The sequence below is a fragment of the Argopecten irradians genome, chromosome 12 (genome assembly GCF_041381155.1).
Source record: "Argopecten irradians isolate NY chromosome 12, Ai_NY, whole genome shotgun sequence".
NCBI lineage: Eukaryota > Metazoa > Mollusca > Bivalvia > Pectinida > Pectinidae > Argopecten > Argopecten irradians.
The window spans coordinates 27,984,422-28,004,326 of NC_091145.1; the positions used below are offsets into that span (position 1 = coordinate 27,984,422).

The 19,905-nt window shown below is 35.1% G+C and overlaps 2 protein-coding genes across 2 annotated transcripts in view; one reads left to right on the plus strand and one right to left on the minus strand.

Moving 5' to 3' along the window:
• Positions 1-279: 279 nt before the first annotated feature.
• On the minus strand, positions 280-13,149 carry LOC138336770 (POC1 centriolar protein homolog A-like). Its single transcript, XM_069286327.1, has 14 exons — positions 13,016-13,149; positions 10,812-10,896; positions 9,096-9,175; positions 8,194-8,285; positions 7,509-7,617; positions 7,107-7,177; positions 6,782-6,889; positions 5,908-6,023; positions 4,506-4,639; positions 3,778-3,846; positions 2,525-2,674; positions 2,172-2,258; positions 1,497-1,700; positions 280-982 (listed from the first exon to the last, which is right to left on the minus strand). The coding sequence occupies exons 1-14, from the start codon at positions 13,028-13,030 to the stop codon at positions 878-880; spliced, it is 1,425 nt and encodes a 474-aa protein (XP_069142428.1). The 5' UTR covers positions 13,031-13,149; the 3' UTR covers positions 280-877.
• A 5,885-nt stretch (positions 13,150-19,034) lies between these two features.
• The window catches only part of LOC138336772 (tudor domain-containing protein 1-like), a 35,508-nt gene continuing 34,637 nt past the window's right edge, over positions 19,035-19,905 (plus strand). The window contains exon 1 of the mRNA XM_069286330.1: positions 19,035-19,105. The gene's annotated coding sequence lies outside the window, so the exon portion shown is untranslated. The remainder of the gene's footprint in view (positions 19,106-19,905) is intronic.

Below are 19,905 nucleotides of genomic sequence, written 5' to 3' on the forward strand. Positions count from 1 at the left end.
AATTGTGAAGTACGAGAAAGTTCCTGTTTTTAATTGTGAAATGTATATTTCTTGCTATTTTATTTTCTGATTTGCAGAAATAACAAATTTTCAACCTGCGAAATAACCTGCTATACTACAGTATATTGTGTCTTATCTAACGTTGTGAGTTGCAAAATAGAGATTGGTATGATAATATGAATGATTACACATCAGTCAGAATAGACAAAGCATCAGAGCTTTTTCAGAGCTTTTTCAGCAAAATTTGATTTCCCAAATTGTGAAAAAATATTAGTGAAAAAATATTCGTAACAGTTTTCTATTTTTCATATTTTTCGATTATGACAATTTAACTAAAAGATACATCCAAGTTATTAAGAATTTACAGAACCTAAGTCTGCCTTGTCTAAAATTAATGATTCTGGTCCCAAATCAACATAAAACAAATCTATACAAATTAATATCCATGAACATAGCTATTCAAAAACTTCACTAAAACAGTTACAGGCTGTTATCATAAAGTATCTATAAGTATTATACAAGAAGACGCCAAAAAGTAAAAGTGAAGTCTGATAGGGACTTAATATAAATTGAGAATTTCATTATGATGCCATTTGAACTACATTTCTATATATTATATCTCAATAGTTCCTTTAATATTGGCAAAGTTATATTTTAATGAAATAGCGAAAGTGTTTGGACGGCTCATTTATAATTCTATACGGTATCAAAGAGACAGTGACGCTAGGAAGTCAGAGCAACCTGTTAAAATAAGGATATCATTCCACAGTTCTGTAGAAAGACCTGTTCCTTCTATAAAGACGCCATTCTGTACTTGTGTCTTCAATTAAAATGTTTGATACTATCACAGATGAAGTTTACAATTTTCCCTGGTGGATCAGTCAGTAGGACGGATTTGTAGAGTTATTTTTTGCTGATTGTCCAAGCACTCTCGTAGTTTGTTTTCTGTCATCGTAAGTCTCTGTTCCAGCAATGACACTGTCTGTTGACAAATGAAATAAAAATATCATCAAATAAAATCATAATTTTGTACTTTAATCATTTAATATTACCTTTCATATAACCAATCAAGACCACAACCATGGTTTCAAAATGGATATAAAAAGCAAGGATAACATAAAGGCTTTTATTTCCTGGGTTTTCAATTTCCCATGGGATAACCCGGTGTGCACCTGGATTGAGATAATGTTAAAGAGATGAAGATTATATATAGAATTTTATATGAGGTTATCTATGTGCAAGACAGTACATGGTCATACTGGCTCTTAATCATGAACAACAGTATACCCAGTTATTTTCATGGATTCTAAAGATTTTGACTAAAAACAGGAGAATTTAACAAAAATTTTGCAACTTGGTTAGTATACGGTTTGCTTAATACCTAAAATTCCACAAATTATTTTTTTTCAACAAACGATTTCTTTTGAAACTGTGAAAATATATTGTCAAAATTCTAGCAATTTAACTTCTTTTTCTTTAACACCAGCCATCCCTACCTGTGTAAGAACATCTAGCTGGCCTACGATCTGCTCTAGTGTGTTGGCTAACTGTGGAGGGATAGATTTTGGCTCCAGTGGCTGAGTGGTAGATGAGGGCTCCTCACTTCTTTGTTGGCTAGATGGCATCTGTAGGTCCCTCAGTGCGTGATCAACAGAGGTCATGTTGTATTCCTGGAATCTGTCTCCATTCATTGCTGATCTCTGGAATGAAATAATGGTGTGCCAATCAGTGATAGGTTTTCCTGAACATTTTAAATTTGAGGACCACACATTTGTTTTCAGATATCATCTTTTCACAAATGTCCAATGGTAAACTTAGGAGATAATGTTTGGCTCCATATACAAGAGTATATCTATTCCCTAATAAGAGCATTTTATGGTGGCTGATATTGGCCATGTCGCCCCTGCCCTGCGACAGTGCAGCATGTGACTGTGGCATGGCACATTATCACACTGTAGGATCACCAATGTGACAGTGTAACATGCCCGATATCAGCCACCATAGCATTTGGCTATTACCTAATGTTGGCCAAGCTGACTTGATCGCTTTTTGTTATTCAGTTATGTTGGACAATAAATCTTTAACATTATAAGGTTCAGATATCTAAATTGTTCAAAGAACAGCTGTGTACGTAATGTTATATGAATTTCACCAGTAGTTTGGACCATTACCTGTCCAGAAGAAAACATGGCCGGACCAACCTCTGTCACTTCAGGCTCTTCGTCATCCATCTTCTTCAGATCTGTACGAGCATCCAACTGTCAAATAACAACACTAAAATACATCTGTGTGCCACTTTGTAAATCTTAACTTACTTTAATAGGGAGTACAGTAAAACAAGTTTATATAAATGAATGAACCTCTGGGGACTAACAAAATCACTTTATGATAAGCACAACTTGTTACACACATATTACAGATGTCATATAGGAGCCTTGACGGGGAATAAAACTTACTATGTTATAACCATGTGTTTGATGTTAGCATGTTTTTATACATGTGTTTACTGGTTCAATATGCCTACCCTCGTTGTCGTTTGAGGTCGTTGGGGTTTCTGCACTCTGGGTGGTATATCACCAACAGTGGGAGGAGCTGCCGTTTTCTCTCGTTGTTTGTGTGACTGAAGAACTTCATTGAAGTCTAATTGGTCAAAGTTGGTTTTCCATACAAGGACCTATAACAAACAAAACAAAACATGGCCATACATACAATGACATGTCTAAGCAACCACCTTTGTATAAAAATCACAACTTATTTAGACCACTATTCTATGGTCCTAGGTGACCAGTTTCAATGCCATTCAACCTTTGTATTAAGACCACCTGGCTATAAAAACTTTTCCTATTTCTTGAATGGTCTTTATAGACAGGTTTGAGTGTAATTGACTATTTATTATTATAATATTCGCCCAATTTTACCCTGTAATACTTGTGAAAGTAGAGGTTCATAGTAACTTGTTTTAAGGAAAAAAAATTATCAAAAAAAAAAAAAAAAAAAAAAAAAAATGTGTACTTGTTGAACACAACTTATTTTGGAATATCTATCACTAAAATCTTAGTGTCCTGATATTATGATACCTACCACTGAAATCTTAGTGTCCTGATATTAGGATATCTATCACTGAAATCTTATTAGTGTCCTGATATAAGGATATCTACCACTGAAATCTTAGTGTCCTGATATTAGGATATCTACCACTGAAATCTTAGTGTCCTGATATTAGGATATCTACCACTGAAATCTTAGTGTCCTGATATTAGGATATCTACCACTGAAATTTTAGTGTCCTGATATTAGGATATCTACCACTGAAATCTTAGTGTCCTGATATTAGGATATCTACCACTGAAATCTTAGTGTCCTGATATTAGGATATCTACCACTGAAATCTTAGTGTCCTGATATTAGGATATCTACCACTGGATATAAGGATATCTACCACTGAAATCTTAGTGTCCTGATATTAGGATATCTACCACTGAAATCTTAGTGTCCTGATATTAGGGTACCTACCACTGAAATTTTAGTGTCCTGATATTAGAATATCTACCACTGTAATCTTAGTGTCCTGATATTAGGATATCTACCACTGAAATCTTATTGTCCTTATATTAGGATATCTACCACTGAAATCGTATTGTCCTGATATTAGGATATCTACAACTGAAATCTTATTGACCTAATATTAGGATATCTACCACTGAAATCTAAGTGTCCTGATATTAGGTTATCTACCACTGAAATCTTACGTCAGTGACTTGATATTTGGATACTGACCTGTTCGTCTGATCCACCAGAGGCGAAGTATTCTCCGGACCGAGAGAAGGACACAGCTGTGGATGGACCCTGAAACACAACACAAATATGATTGGTAGGAACTACCTGATCGTTATAATGGAATTAACAACTCTGTAAAGACCATTTTGTGGGTGTGTCATTTTTCATTTCTTTTTTCTTTTTTTATAAGAGGCAATGTTGTAATTTTTTGTTCAGATGAATGAAAAGAAATGAAACAATTTTTTCCATTTGTTACAGACTTTGACTTTCTTTAAAGTGGCTATTGGGAATCATGATTATGTACTACACTAAAGAATTACATTTTCATTCATAGAGCCATTCAAATAATGACCAATATAAGATTTCAACACAGTACCAGCATACCACAAGAACTTATGAGGTAGATACATTTTTTGTGTGAAAAGTCTCTTCTACAACAATTATGTAAACTACCTGTGGATCTGTCAATAAGCTCAATAATGCAACCAGGAATCAAACTTTTTATTTCAATAATCACATGACTTGTAACCTAGCAATAAGTGATGTTTTTGAATCAACTTTTGGAACTTACAATTGTTTAAGTAAAAGACTTGTGAATTTTAATATTGACAAAAAACGATGAGTCTTAAATTTTCCATTTAGTCATAGAGCTTTTGCTTCTTCACATAGTTTTATATGACCACATATCAATCATACAATTATCTTTGTATAGGCTATGTATGTATTACCTGGTGTCCATGAAGTGTGTAGAAAAGACGACCCTCCAACAGGTCAAAAATCTTGAGAGTAGAATCATCTGAGCCTGATATCAGGTAATTACCACTTGAATGGAATGATAAACTATTCACAGAGGAGGAATGAGCTGAAATCATACCAGGTAAAAATAACACCTCAATAATTTGAACAAAAAACACCAAACTCAGCAGCTATTTTTCTGATCATTATTCACTTTTACTATGTAGTTTAAAAGTGCATACAATCCTGTATTCGTAATTCCTGTAGACCTCCCAGCCCACAGTATATGGCTAATTGGATGTCATATTTATTATTTGATAATTTCGATAAGACATCTATATTAGCCTTAGTACTCTAGGTTGTTTAGAGGCACCAAACATCCCCATAATTAATCTAACAAATTACCATGAGATAATAGGAAAAACTATCTCTGAAAGGACAACAAAGACTTATATCAATTCAGCTTTTTCAATCCAGTTGAATTATGCTTGTTGCATCTTCTAGTACTTGTAATGCAGTTACACTGTAGTAAGTGTGTTTACCTGCATACATTTGTGTATTTACCTGCACAATGCTGTATTTGTGTATTTACATGTATATTGGTGTAATTGTTTGTATATTTACCAGTATAATGATGTTATTTGTTGTATATTTACCTGTATAATGCTGTAGTTATTTGTATATTTACCTGTATAATGCTGTAATTATTTGTATATTTACCTGTATAATGATGTTATTTGTTGTATATTTACCTGTATAATGATGTTATTTTTTGTATATTTACCTGTATAATGCTGTAGTTATTTGTATATTTACCTGTATAATGCTGTAGTAATTTGTATTTGTATATTTACCTGTATAATGCTGTTTTTTGTATATTTACCTGTATAATGCTGTAATTATTTGTATATTTACCTGTATAATGCTGTAGTTATTTGTATATTTACCTGTATAATGCTGTAGTTATTTGTATATTTACCTGTATAATGCTGTAGTTATTTGTATATTTACCTGTATAATGCTGTAATTATTTGTATATCTACCTGTATAATGCTGTAGTAATTTGTATATTTACCTGTATAATGCTGTAGTTATTTGTATATCTACCTGTATAATGCTGTAGTTATTTGTATATCTACCTGTATAATGCTGTAATTATTTGTATATCTACCTGTATAATGCTGTAGTAATTTGTATATTTACCTGTATAATGCTGTAGTTATTTGTATATTTACCTGTATAATGCTGTAGTTATTTGTATATTTACCTGTATAATGATGTTATTATTTGTATATTTACCTGTATAATGCTGTAGTTATTTGTATATTTACCTGTATAATGCTGTAGTTATTTGTATATTTACCTGTATAATGCTGTAGTTATTTGTATATTTACCTGTATAATGCTGTAGTAATTTGTTCATCCTGATATCCCACACCTTCACTGTGCTGTCTGTACCTGCTGACGCTATACATGTACCACTTGGGTGGAATTCTACGTAGTTCACAAACCTAAAGAAAACAAAGGGAAAATTAAATCAATTCATCAATTTTACCTCATTCACTCCTAAAAGGCTGGAAGAGTTTATTTGGAATTTTCAGGCTGAAAGTTATATTTCATGTAATTTCACTCTAACAAACTGTTGACAAACATACAATGTGTGAATATGGATGTATACATATTATGATGCTTCAGGTCGATATAAGCACCAACATATCCTTTAGATAGAGGGAAGAAATATCATGCATTTTAAAGCGGTTATAGACCAACATCATATTTGAAAAACTTTTGGGAAATATTGGAAACCCGAGTTGTATCACATGACTGACATCGGTGATACTCGTACGGATCAGAACCTCCAAATTTGTATCATGTGTTTAACGCCGGCAATACCCGTACAGATCGGAATAGATCTGATTAGCTTGAAGACCTCTGAGCTATCTTAAATGTGTACACGAGAAAAATCAGTATTTAAATTTAATACTTTAATAACTTTGCGAATATGAAATTTACAAACGTCGGTGAGAGGCGGAGAAAAATATGTAGAACACTTTGAATGTTTTTTCTATGACAACAAGAGAGGAAGTCACATACCATACAACTTTAAATAAATAAACAACATCTATCATTGAAAAACATGAAGATTTATAAATGTAATGCAGTTGGAAGTTTTTCTCAGTGGAACATTTCATGGATTAAGAAATTTAGAAATTTAATCTTTCATACAATATCAAAATATCTTCAAATGTTTTTCAAAGATCTAGCATACCCTCCATGTTCAAAGAATGTATGTACACATTCTTTACTGTTTTTGTCCCAGAGTTTCACAGTTTTGTCATCGCTGCCTGATACAATAAGTCGGCCATCAGGGGAAAATCTGAAAATTAAAAACAAGGATTAGTGTTTTTTTTAACAAAGTAGATATAAATCAGGATTTGTATCAATATAGTAGCAATTACTACCTTAGTATGAAAAATGGCCTTATTGGTCTGACATTATTATACACAGAAATTAAAATACAGCACAGAATCTGTAGTTGACATTGCTATAATATGATAAATTGTTGAATTATGCAAAACATTGTTAGTACCTACCTTGCACATCGAACCCAGTTCATGTGTTGATTTAATGAAAACATAAATTTCTGTCTGTGAACAGTCCACACCTATAAAATAACAAATCAGTAGAAACATTACTTCAGAATCATCATTTGTTTTACACTTACTGTGCCAATTTAATTTTTTTATCGTTTCATACATTTATTGTTGAAAGAAATAACCAATTTGCCTCAAAAGGATTTCTTTTCTACATTAACCAACACAGATAAAGTGACACAAAAAAATTATACAGTTTTTTAAAACGGATTTTTTGCAGATGAAACACAACAAACCACTTTAATTTATCATATACTCCAATGATGATAAGAGGTCAATCTTGAGAACAACGATGTCATTTTCACATGTCCTTAGAAAATGTCTAAAACCTTACATACTTACCTTGACAGTTTTATCGTCGGAAGCTGTGAGTAGGTATTGGCCATCACTGGAGAAGTCAACACTCCTTACTGTAGCTGTATGGGCCTTAAATACTGTTGACTCTCCTTTACTGCAACACATACATATACAAATACATTTTCGAACAGTGTGGGCCTTTGATATCAAATTCAGCATTGAAAATCTTTTGTTGTTTACCTTGCCTGATTATTCATTGGTCTAAGTCAGTTATGATGAATTCTGAGCTCCTATCAATTCCATCAAATGTCAGCTTATCATTAACTCTCCCCCATTCCCATCATTCTGATTACCGGGTATGTTTTCTATTTGACTTTCAAACACAAGGTACATCTGCAAATTTCTGGGTATATGAAATTTTAAATTTACAAGCAATTTGATTGGTGCTAGATACCAATATTAGATCTTAGCCTTGTGTTAAAAATTTTGAATTACAAAATTCTAGATACCAATATTAGATCTTAGCCTTGTGTTAAAAATTCTGAAATACTAAATTGTCCAAACTATGTATACTTCAATATACCTTGAGAACCTTTGGAAAAAGTGCAAATAAAATCTGTTGGAGAATAAAGTTGCTAACACTGAATTTGAATGAGTATCTTCATCCACATATTTTTCCTTTTCTGGTTGAGTTTAATTACAAATAATAAGGTAAACACTTGATACTGACACACTGGGAATCCACAGTCGAACTGTTTTATCTCTGGATCCTGATGCTACAAGGTGGCCAGAGGGGGAAAACTTCACATCCATCACAGCATCCTACACAGGGACAATAAGACATCTCAGTAAATCTGTTAACATTTGTACTATATAATATTAAAAATAAATATTCGTAAGTAATTTATTTGGGATTTTTTAAAGTAAGTCCAAAACATTTACTGATTCACACAAGCTAAGTTACATTATTAGATATAATATGAATGGTTGAATGACATAAATGTCCTCAGCCACCACAAAATAAAATTTGGATGTGATGTAAAGCGATATGTCAGGATGGACGTAAGTGTCCTGTTTGTGTGCCCTTCAATTTCATAGCAGTGCGCCATAGATGCATTAATTTCTTTACTTCAAATTACATCATCTTATTAATTTTGTTTATCAATTATTATAATATTTTTTCAAATTTTGTTTATCAATTTATTATATTTTTCAAATTCGAATTTCAATAGATTTCTATCAATATTCATCTTACATATTGTTCAGGAATTGAATTATTTCTGTCAAGATGGTTGAAAACTGATGTACACGTAGATCAGTTATTATAAATAAGCTAGCTGCAATTTTGTAGCTCAAAAGACAGATAATAGTTTTGTCTTTTGAGCTACAATTGGTGCCTAGTAATGATGGTGCAAACCATTATTTAAACCATTTGTATGCATTTTATCATACTCATTTTATTTCGCTTACCTACTAGCTAGGCAACACAAGTGAACCATACAACCAGATATCAGTTTTTTCACATATAAATATGAAGGTCTTTTCCAAGTAAAATTATATGGCAAGTTTAAAAATTGTGAACTTAACCAAAGGTATAGCAAGCCAGGTGTGCATATTAATTCTATTAGATACCTTGTGTCCAACAAATCTGTAGGCCCTCATTTGTGGTTTGAAATTCCACACCATAAGACAAGAATCCATGGACCCAGAAGCTGGAAAAGGGGAGCGCATGATTGTAAATGAAGCAGTTTACATTCTTGGTTCTGCTGATTTGTAAAATTATATCAATAACATTATTATATACCATCACAAGAAATTATGGCATTGATATTAGGACGGAAAGAGTCATATGTAAATTTGATCTATATATACACACAGAGTTGGTAGCTAACAAGTTTTACTGTACAAACATGTAGGACTTAATTCTGAATTTTGCACTCCTCTCATCAGTGATGAAAACAAGTGTTAATGGACATAACATTGATGAACGTAACATTACCTGAGGTAGGTCTGAGGTCAGATTGGAAAATTGCCTAGGATGCAATATCGCTCAAGGAAATATTTCATATGTTGTGGCACACTATTCTTATTTTCTTAATTTCCATTGAAAATGAATCTGACATTTTTTTGTTATGAACAATATCATAAATACTAAATAGTTGACTATTAAAGAGGAGATAACTCATTCTTTTTACTTATGAAGTAAAATTTAATTTATGTACAAAAATTTGATAAACACTTGTAAAAATATTTAACTTATTATAAACAGTGGATTCATTTCTTCATACATCTGCTTCATCTTTCTGAAACTGGTCAGGAAAACCATATATAGCTAGCTAGCAGGTAAAACCAGGAGGGTATATAAGGTCTGATTGTTAAGTCAATAATTATTCAGAAGTTGTTTTCAACCAAAATATGATATTAAGTGATGATTGCAATTTTACAAACAGAGTTCGGATCCCAACACTGCAATAACAATCATGACTAATGATAAGTACTAGTGTCCACCTAACATAACTATTTTGTTTTTGCATATTGCAGTTACTTCCCTTGTAAGTACTAGGTATCTATTAATTGTGACATCATTATTTTGTGAGCGAAAATCACATTATTTCCTCTGAAATGTATGATGTTTCACTCGCAAACACATGACATCACAATCAATTTTCAAAGATCTTTTAGGTTTGTGGCATCTCAGGTGTGGAATAGTCTGCTGAATGACCTTAGACTAGTTGATAACTTTGGGTCGTTCCGTTGATTGCTTTGCACCTGGGATGGCCAAATCTGTTCATATAACATTTGTTCCAACCTCAACAGTTGAGTTGTCCCCCTTTGACATCTTTCCTTCCAGTCATAGTCACTATCCATTGTAATGATTGTTACATGTTTTTTGTCAACACATTAATTTATCTGTTATCTTTAGCTTACTTTTTACATATGTCTTTGATTGATATACTTTTAATATACCATTAGTGTTAGTGTTTATTCTGTCAATTTTTACTTTTTGCCATATTGGCATATATGTATATTACACTCTTGCAGTATTTTCATACTCTATAGTAACACCAATGTGATATACTAGTACTAGTGTTCAATATTAACTTACTGTTTTACTCCATGTGACTATGCTTACTTCAAATGATATAATATTTATGTACATTGTCATTGTAAAGTCTACTAGTGTATACTTATGTCTGTGATATTTTGCCAGCCATTAAATTGTTAAATTACAATATACTTGTTTGTTGCGAGAATAGCACTACAGTGCTAATGTATTTGTTTCTAAAATATGCGACGTAAAACAAAATTTCTTGAATCTACAATATGCTTATAATTATATATACTGACCAAGCTGCTTCATGTTTGGGTTGAAGTCCACACTGGTAATGGTGTCCCTGTGGCCTTTAAAATGGCGCTCCAGGGACGGATCCTCCTACAACAACAAAATATGTATATTAGAAGTATAATTTGAATTCACTACTTACCTCTACTAAACCTATTAGGCTAAGTGAATTTTGACCATCAAAATGGGCATGCACATGGCCTATCTATATACCTGCAATCTATATGGTACTTAATTATGACGTTACTTAGCCTGAATAGCCCAATACAGTTTTAACATATGTGCCGAAGCCGGGGCCCACCACAGGCGGTCACCGATCCAAGAGTGGGATTAGTGCTCACTGTTGCTTATATAATTAACTACGATACATGGTACCGACACTTATCCGCACAGCCACAAAAGCTAGCTGATGGACTATGTGGCTATAATGGCCATGCATACATATCCATGTATCGTCACACTGTATTGTATATAGTTGCAATTATGCAATGGTTAGAACTGGATCAAACTGATAGATGGATGCCATGCAGGTACCGGAGTAGCTCAATTATAGCAGAGTAGATCATCAACTGACTGCGCTTCGAACCTGGCCGTCCATTTTTCCTCTTAGGTACAGGGCTGGTATACTGTTAGTTTCAATACAGGGTTTCGCGATTCCAAATCAACAAGGGTATTAAATATAAAGTATGATTTACTGTTGATTAGTTCCACATTCCAGTGATTGTGATGTACATCATATTTTGACAAGATTTTGGTGACATAATATAATCACCAGAAGTATACTTTGGACTAATCAACGGTAAAACAAACTTTATATCCACATCGTTTTGGGATCTCAAACACCCCTCCTTTGTACAGCTTACCCCGAGACCTATAACTGGCAGCTGCATGACCAGTTCTCGCCAAGTTCCCAACCAGTAGATATGACGGAGCAGTAGTCGTGACTGTATGTGCATATTCTTTAGTGCATCCAGATTTCAGAATGTCTGGAGCTGCTGAAATAATGTGTTTATAGCAAACAACAATGATTTTTTCCTAGTCACGACGTCTGGTTCCTTCCACAACTACTGGTAAGGGACGCCAGTCATACATATTGCATGTGCACTTTTGGATCACATACAAATTTTCAACAATTTTTAATGGAAATCAGCAATCTGAATGGTACTTAAGAACATGACATGTGACATAAATTTGCATGGTAATCATACAGATACAAATGCGATGGTGAGAATTGGTACTAAAAATAGTGTATTATAATTTATATGTTGATGCAATAAACTTTATCGAATCTGTTCTATATCGTACCACTACTTGCAGTAGTTAGGCCTAACAGTAATACCTTGGTACACGTCGGGGAGAAGTCCCCTGATTTGGCTATAATAGCCAAATACGGCTATAATAGCCAAATAATAGCTATATAAACAGTGGCAAACACATGGAATCTGTCCGAAAAATGTATTTAAAGCAAAAGCGAGTCTTACAGTAAATTGGCCATATGATCTATTTCTTAGTTATTAAAAAACGATGTTGAAACCAAAACTCACCTGTGCAATTTTGGTGTAAAATCCCTGGTTTTTTTATCGCCATAATAACAGCAATGGAACAAAGGGAGTAACACCTAACTGAAGGAGAACTACGGACCATACCCAAGTCGGCCCATTGACATTTACGGCCGCCGGTCAAAAAAAGGGAAACAAAGTCGTATAAATCCCCTTCCGTTTTTTGAAGCGACTCTGGCTCGATTGGCACAAATTATGGGTAGAACATGTGCAAGTTATAGTGACCTTAAGATGGATATAGAAATGGTTAATAAGTCCAAAGAGCAGACAAACAATTGCAATTTCCTGCTACGATGGTAAATGTTTTTCATTTTAACCTTGTTTGTCATACTTAGGACAAGGATGGAACCTACATTGTTTTTTACAAAGAAAATTAATGCTGATAGCCAGGTCAATGTACACAAGCACATAATATATAACATTGAATTTCGAATAGTTTATTACAAGAAACAAATCCAAACGTTATAGTTAACGTCAAATGGTGATGAGCATTCTGCACCAAAATTCCATAACATGAAATATGCAAAAAAAAACGTGTTCAGTTTTGAAAAGAACGACAATGCATATTTAAGAGTTCACGACTGCGATTTAGAATGAGCTTTCCATTTTTCAACATTTGTATGTATTATACATATATTCAATATTCTTACCAAAACATTCGTCATCTTGATTCCTTCAGGACAACACAGCAAACCTGAACCTGTCTAATCATGTATCGTATTTTCGAAGATGGCGGGCTGTTTACCAAAGGGAGGTAATTTCGATTTTTGTGCATCGGCGTTTTCTAAATGCGGAAACGACATACGGATTATATAAAAACGTGTTTCAAACAATTTCTCAAAACAGTTGTATAAGAAAAAACACTTTTATCTCACAGTTTCAATGTAGATGATAAATATTCACGTTTAAGAAAAATATTTCCGTGAATTCTATTTTTCCGGGTTCTGTTTTTGTTGTATCGCAACCGCGGGACGACCATTTTACTGCGGAACACGTGTGACATGACGAGATGGCGGGGAATGTCTTGATCTGTCAAATGTGAAATCGGCCAAGTTTATTAGAGTTTCTGCCATTGAATGTAAGAATGAAACTTAAAATATCGTGTTAAATACAATGGAGAGTTTTGACAACACTGACACTATTTGAATTTCGTTCCTGATTGGCCGATAAATTGTCAACTGCAATCGCACCTGTTCAATGCACGAAACCGTCGTCTGCACATTTTTCGCCATACTGAGTAGGCATATTACCAGTCTTGTTTATGTACATACTAACATTTCATTAACTCGATATCTTAATCTAGCTTTGTGTGTTAATGAAATTAATAATGACATTATTTTAATATGTAAACTTCAATTTCCATATAAGGCCTATTCGCTGTTACTTTTACAATGATTCTCATCAGTTTCTCATCAGTTCAACATCATTGGTAAGCCAAAAAGGCTTGTAGAGATTTATAGTAATATTTACAATAATGGTAAAATATTTAAAGTGATTGCTTAAAATCCTTAATAGTACGTCCCAGGTTTGTGTATAATATACTGTTGTTCCTAGGTTGATGGTAACAAATTTGTGGCATGGTCTTTTCCAGTGCTTGGTTTAACAGGTTGTTTAACACCCCCGTATATGCAGGGATAGTCCTGCATTGAGTAATAGTCCTGTATTTGAGGGATAATTTTGTTACGCAAATGCAGGATTCTGTGAAATGAAAAGTGATAAAGTTGTTTTTTAAACATTGTCATCAAAAAAGGGCATCATACTTTTTTATATGGCATTATCACTAATACAACTTTCCAATTATTACTCAAATGAAAACCAAATTTCATTATCTAAATGGTTTGTAGAAGTCACAGACAAAATCACCTCTATTGCTTACGTATGGGGGGCTAAAAATAGAACACAGGCTAAAAGTCAATCAACCATGCCATTGGCACCTAAATTTTTAGCTCACCTGGCCCGAAGGGGACGGTGAGCTTATGCCATGGCGCGGCGTCCGTCGTCCGTCGTCCCGTCCGTCCGTCGTCCGTCCGTCTGTCTGTCCGTCAACATTTCCTTTAAATCGCTACTAGTCATAGAGTTCTGCATGGATTGTGACCAAATTTGGCCACAAACATCCTTGGGGGAAGGGGAACAGAACTTGTATAAATTTTGGCTCTGAGCCCCTGGGGGCAGGAGGGCGGGGCCCAATAGGGGGAAATAAAGGTAAATCCTATAAATCGCTACTAGTCATAGAGTTCTGCATGGATTGTAACCAAATTTGGCCACAAGCATCCTTGGGGGAAGGGGAACAGAACTTGTATAAATTTTGGCTCTGAGCCCCCTGGGGGGCAGGAGGGGCGGGGCCCAATAGGGGAAATAAAGGTAAATCCTATAAATCGCTACTTGTCCTAGAGTTCTGCATGGATTGTGACCAAATTTGGCCACAAACATCCTTAGGAGAAGGGGAACAGAACTTGTATAAATTTTGGCTCTGACCCCCGGGGGCAGGAGGGGCGGGGCCCAATATAGGAAATAAAGGTAAATCCTATAAATCGCTACTAGTCATAGAGTTCTGCATGGATTGTAACCAAATTTGGCCACAAGCATCCTTGGGGAAGGGGAACAGAACTTGTATAAATTTTGGCTCTGAGCCCCCGGGGGCAGGAGGGGCGGGGCCCAATAGGGGAAATAAAGGTAAATCCTATAAATCACTACTTGTCCTAGAGTTCTGCATGGATTGTGACCAAATTTGGCCACAAACATCCTTAGGAGAAGGTGAACAGAACTTGTATAAATTTTGGCTCTGAGCCCCTGGGGGCAGGAGGGGCGGAGCCCAATAGGGGAAATAAAGGTAAATCCTATAAATCACTACTAGTCATAGAGTTCTGCATGGATTGTAACCAAATTTGACCACAAACATTCTTTGGGGAAGGGGAACAGAACCTGTATAAATTTTGACTCTGACCCCCCAGGGGGGCAGGAGGGGCGGGGCCCAATATGGGGAAATAAAGGTAAATCCTATAAATCGCTACTTGTCCTAGAGTTCTGCATGGATTGTGACCAAATTTTGACCACAAACATCCTTTGGAGAAGGGGAACAGAACTTGTATAAATTTTGGCTCTGACCCCCGGGGGCAGGAGGGGCGGGCCCCAATAGGGGAAATAAAGGTAAATCCTATAAATCGCTACTAGTCATAGAATCTGTTCTGCATGGATTGAAACCAAATTTAGCCACAAACATTCTTTGGGGAAGGGGGGAACAGAACCTCAGGGGCAGGAGGGGCGGGGCCCAATAGGGGGAAATAAAGGTTTAAAAATCCTATAAATCCCTCTGGGATCTCTTGTTGAAAATGTTCAGGTTCACAGCATTGACCATATCAACAGGGAGAGAATTCCAGGATAATTCCAGTCTCCACTATCCTATTACTGAAAGCATTACTGTGCTTTATCATTTAACTTGTTTTAAAGCAAGAGTTAAAAAAAAAATAGGCACTGTAAACCAACTTATTTTTGCAACTTTATTTTGTGTTAGTATTTCCAACAACTTTTTCTGTGTGATTTAAATTCACAATTCACAGGTGAAACACAATAGTATTTTACAATAATATTATATCTCTTACATAATAATTACATCGAAAAAAGATTCAGAAACACTCCAAAACGATCTAAACAAACTAGCTGACTGGGTAAAAAGGCGGAAAAGGGAATTCCACCCCCAGAAAAGAAATGTTCTTTCGATAACCAAGACTAAACCTTCCATCAAATATGATAATTATCCTTATGGTCACTGTTTCGATCACGCTGATAAGGCAAAATATCTGGTCGTAACAATCCAACATGACTTAAAATGGGACTATTACCAGCGTGCACAGCCAATAAGACCCTTGGCTTTATTAGACGAAATCTCAAAATTAACTCAAAAAAGATAAAAGAATAAGCATACAACTCCGGGTTCTCACTAAGTTTTTTAATAGATGGTTGAAAATTAATAATAGGTGGTTGGGGGCCGCAGACCCCCGTGGTGGCCAATACTTATTTCTGACAAAAATAGCTGGTTGTAAACAAATAGACCTGGCAACCTGCTCTTTATGAGAACCCTGCAAATTTTTAGTACGTCCCACACTTTAATATGCCTGTACAGTGAATATGCCTATACCAGAAGGGAGACATCAATAGGCTAGACATGGTCCACCGAAGAGCTGCTCGATATGTCACTAACAGATTCCATAACATCTCCAACGTTAGTGACATGCTTGAACACCTACTAGAGAGTGGCCTAGCTTAGCGGATAGAACAAATGCACGGCTATGTATATAACTATATGCTTTTCAAAATCACAAACGGTATAGTAGCTATAAACAAAGACCAATACTTGACCTCATATAGTTACGCCCTACCAGACACTCTTATACACTTACATACCAAATACATTACTGTAGAACTGATTCTCGTAAACGCTCCTTCTTTCCCCGCACTATCCAAGACTGGAACTTGCTTCCGCCTGATCTTGTAACTTCAAAATCTCTAGACTGCTTCAAAACATTTATTTAATTATTTTCTTCTCTTTTCCTGTATATAGCTATAGCCACACCTTCAACAATATCAACATGATCTTCAATATGATGAAGTTGATCGATCATCGATTAAAATCAAAAATCGGTTTAACACTAATTTTTACTGACCGGTATTAGTTATAATGCATACATTGAATTCATCTTGACTTTAGGTAGCTGCTAGAACTCATTATGTCTGCATCACAGCGAAGTCTTGTTAGTCTCCGTAAGAAGGTGACAGAGAAAGTGGAAAATATCAAGGATCAACGTCGCTTGTTGGTTGCCATTCTAGATGAGTACATAACAGAAGTGAGTATAAATACCTGAAGCAGATAAGGCCATGCTCTTGTTTAGAAAGCAATACTGAACAGATTTATAGCATTACGATCCATGCAATAATCATATTTGATCCAATAAGTGGGCACCACTGTCCCTATATGCGTGCCCCTCGCCTTTTTGAGGCCTCAATATCACTTATCTTGACTTTAATAGATACAGGCTGAAACTATGAAATTTTAGCCTAAATTTGGTCATATTAATTATATATAGGTATAGGGTCATAGCCCAAAGTACTTTGGTCCTAGTAAGAGTCTTTTCATATCTTCAAATTTTCCATCACCCTGGCCACTTCTCGAATACCGTAAGTAAGATTATGATTTAACACATATCGTCTTTGAGTTTGGGTTCCTATAGACAACTTTGTGAAATCTCACAGACTGACATTGTATCCCTTTATATTTTGTTGCAGAGTGAGCGAGATGCTGAAAGCTTACTTGCCATCACAGACAAAGGCATGTTTATGCAGAGTTTTGTTGATATCATGCAGAACTTGGACAGATGCTATAATACCTGTTTCCTACTTACTACAGAGGCTGAAAATCTAATAGGTAAATACCTTTTAAACTGATAATTTAAACATTGTTTATAAGCGTTTAGGTGACCAGGGTTTGTTTATAAGCTCTAGGTGACCAGTTTGGGATAAGTAACATTTATTGACAGAATGGGACCTCTGCTATTGTACCAGCTAACTATGCATATAGCAGTTTTTTTTCCTGGCTGAATTGGGAAAGGACCTTTTACCTTATATTTTTGGGAGTATATTAGTGAATTGGGAAAGGAATACCCTGGATCGACCTGCAAAGTTTGTTAATTTTACTAAAATTTCAGATAATTTCCATTGGGAATGGGGGCCCATTATCAATCCCCCACTAGAAAAAGCTCTGTATAAGGAAATTATTCCAAGTATGGAAGCTGGAAGGAAGCTTGAAGACAATGGGACTTATTCACGTACCACATGATACCCGGTAACGATTGTTGCAGAACTAGTATCTCTAGTGGTGATGGAACATAATTTTTTGTAATCTTCCAGCTGAAATGACGTTAGCATGGCCGGGATATCATCTTTTTGACGTTATTCCATCACCAATTGAAACAAAAGTCTTGCACAAACGTAATCAGGTATCACATGGTTCATGAATTATTCTCATTAAACCAGTATGTCAACATTTACAATCAAATACCTGCTACATGTACACTACTGTGATATTTTACACGTGTGTGCTCCCTTCCTCTAGGTGTAAAACCACACTACTGGGTTGTCTGCATTATTGCTAAACGCTTTTGCACATCCTTATGAGTCTGGGTCTTTTAAGGATATCAACAACTAGATCTAGGTGATGGAAGAAAGCCAGAGAGCTGACCTATGGTCAGTAGCTTGGCAGTTGCCTAACATGAGTTTCTTGCAACCCAGAGTAGAGCTAGAAGCCTGTTTCCCTACTTACCTGAAACAGGTAACTGGCTACTAAGTATGGTTATCACCTGATACTGTGATCTGTTGACTCTATAATTGTGTGATATCTGCCTAAACTATGTCTTTAATTTAATAATTTCTGTTGTAGAAGAAGCTCAGCGTGCAAGCCCAACATTATGTCTTCCTGTGCCAGATGTGGAGAAACTGCCAAAGTACACTTGTGAAGAGGAAAGTTTGCTTACTGTCACACTGCCTGTGGTGTTGAACAAGTTGACCCAGAAGATACGCAGAACAGGACAGAAAAGTATCCGTCTGATTCGCAGAGTGGTCCTCCCTTTAGCTGGAATCGACCATTCATTGGTTTCCAATGTCAATCTTTACGAGAATTGCCTGTAAACCAGCTGCTCAGAAACATGTTTGGAACATCAAGCCAGAGCTTACAGAGGATTCTAAAACTGGTATGGAGATTGATATTAACCAATTAGAATCTGAAGGGAAAACTTTAAATACTAATGAGAAGATCTATGGTAGATTTAAATATGTTTGCTTGATGTATGGGCTCTCTGCTAAATAAAAGTCATTTTAGAACTGCCTAAACAATTAATGTATATATAGTACAATGATAACTGATTAGTGCATGTGAAAATGTGGAAATATGTTTGTCTCCTTGTGATATTATGGGAATACATGTGTGGCAATTAATGTATACATGTGCATATTTGACTTGTTTGTAGTGATACCTCACTCACTCATATTGCAACTTAGACATTGAGCAAGTAACTCTATCTCGAGGTAAACATTTTATACTTACATTAGTTCTGTAGCACTGATTTATACTGCCAAAGATATCTAGCATAATCACCCCTCATGGCCACATTATACTGTCAACAAACTATCAGAATCATGCAGTTGTATGTTCCACTGGAATCCACCTAGCCTGGATGAGGAAACCTCTCTGCAGGGGAAGATATAAAATCTTTTATATTGGTTCCTTGGATTTATACAATTGAGGCCAAAAAGTAAGATGGGTCAAGAGGGTATAAGATTTTTAAAAGTGTGAAAGGATGATTAAAGATGATAATTTAAACCACATACCTTTCACAATCAAACTTATTTTATATATTTTTTTTTGCAATTAAAAATTTGTAGCCAACCCTTAGGGCATTAAAGGTTGTTAATTTTGATACTAAATGAAGGGCATGAATTCATGTAGATATATACATATGTAGTACGTGGTTGTCATGGTTAAATAGTAGAT

Bases quoted from the DNA above. Each gene is read 5' to 3' on its own strand.
- LOC138336770 (XM_069286327.1), bottom strand. The intron at 8,286-9,095 runs GTATCTAATAGA...GTCCCTGTGTAG, and splicing joins ACAGATTTGTTGGACACAAG to GATGCTGTGATGGATGTGAA. The intron at 7,618-8,193 runs GTCAGTATCAAG...TATGTGTTGCAG, and splicing joins CGACTGTGGATTCCCAGTGT to TAAAGGAGAGTCAACAGTAT.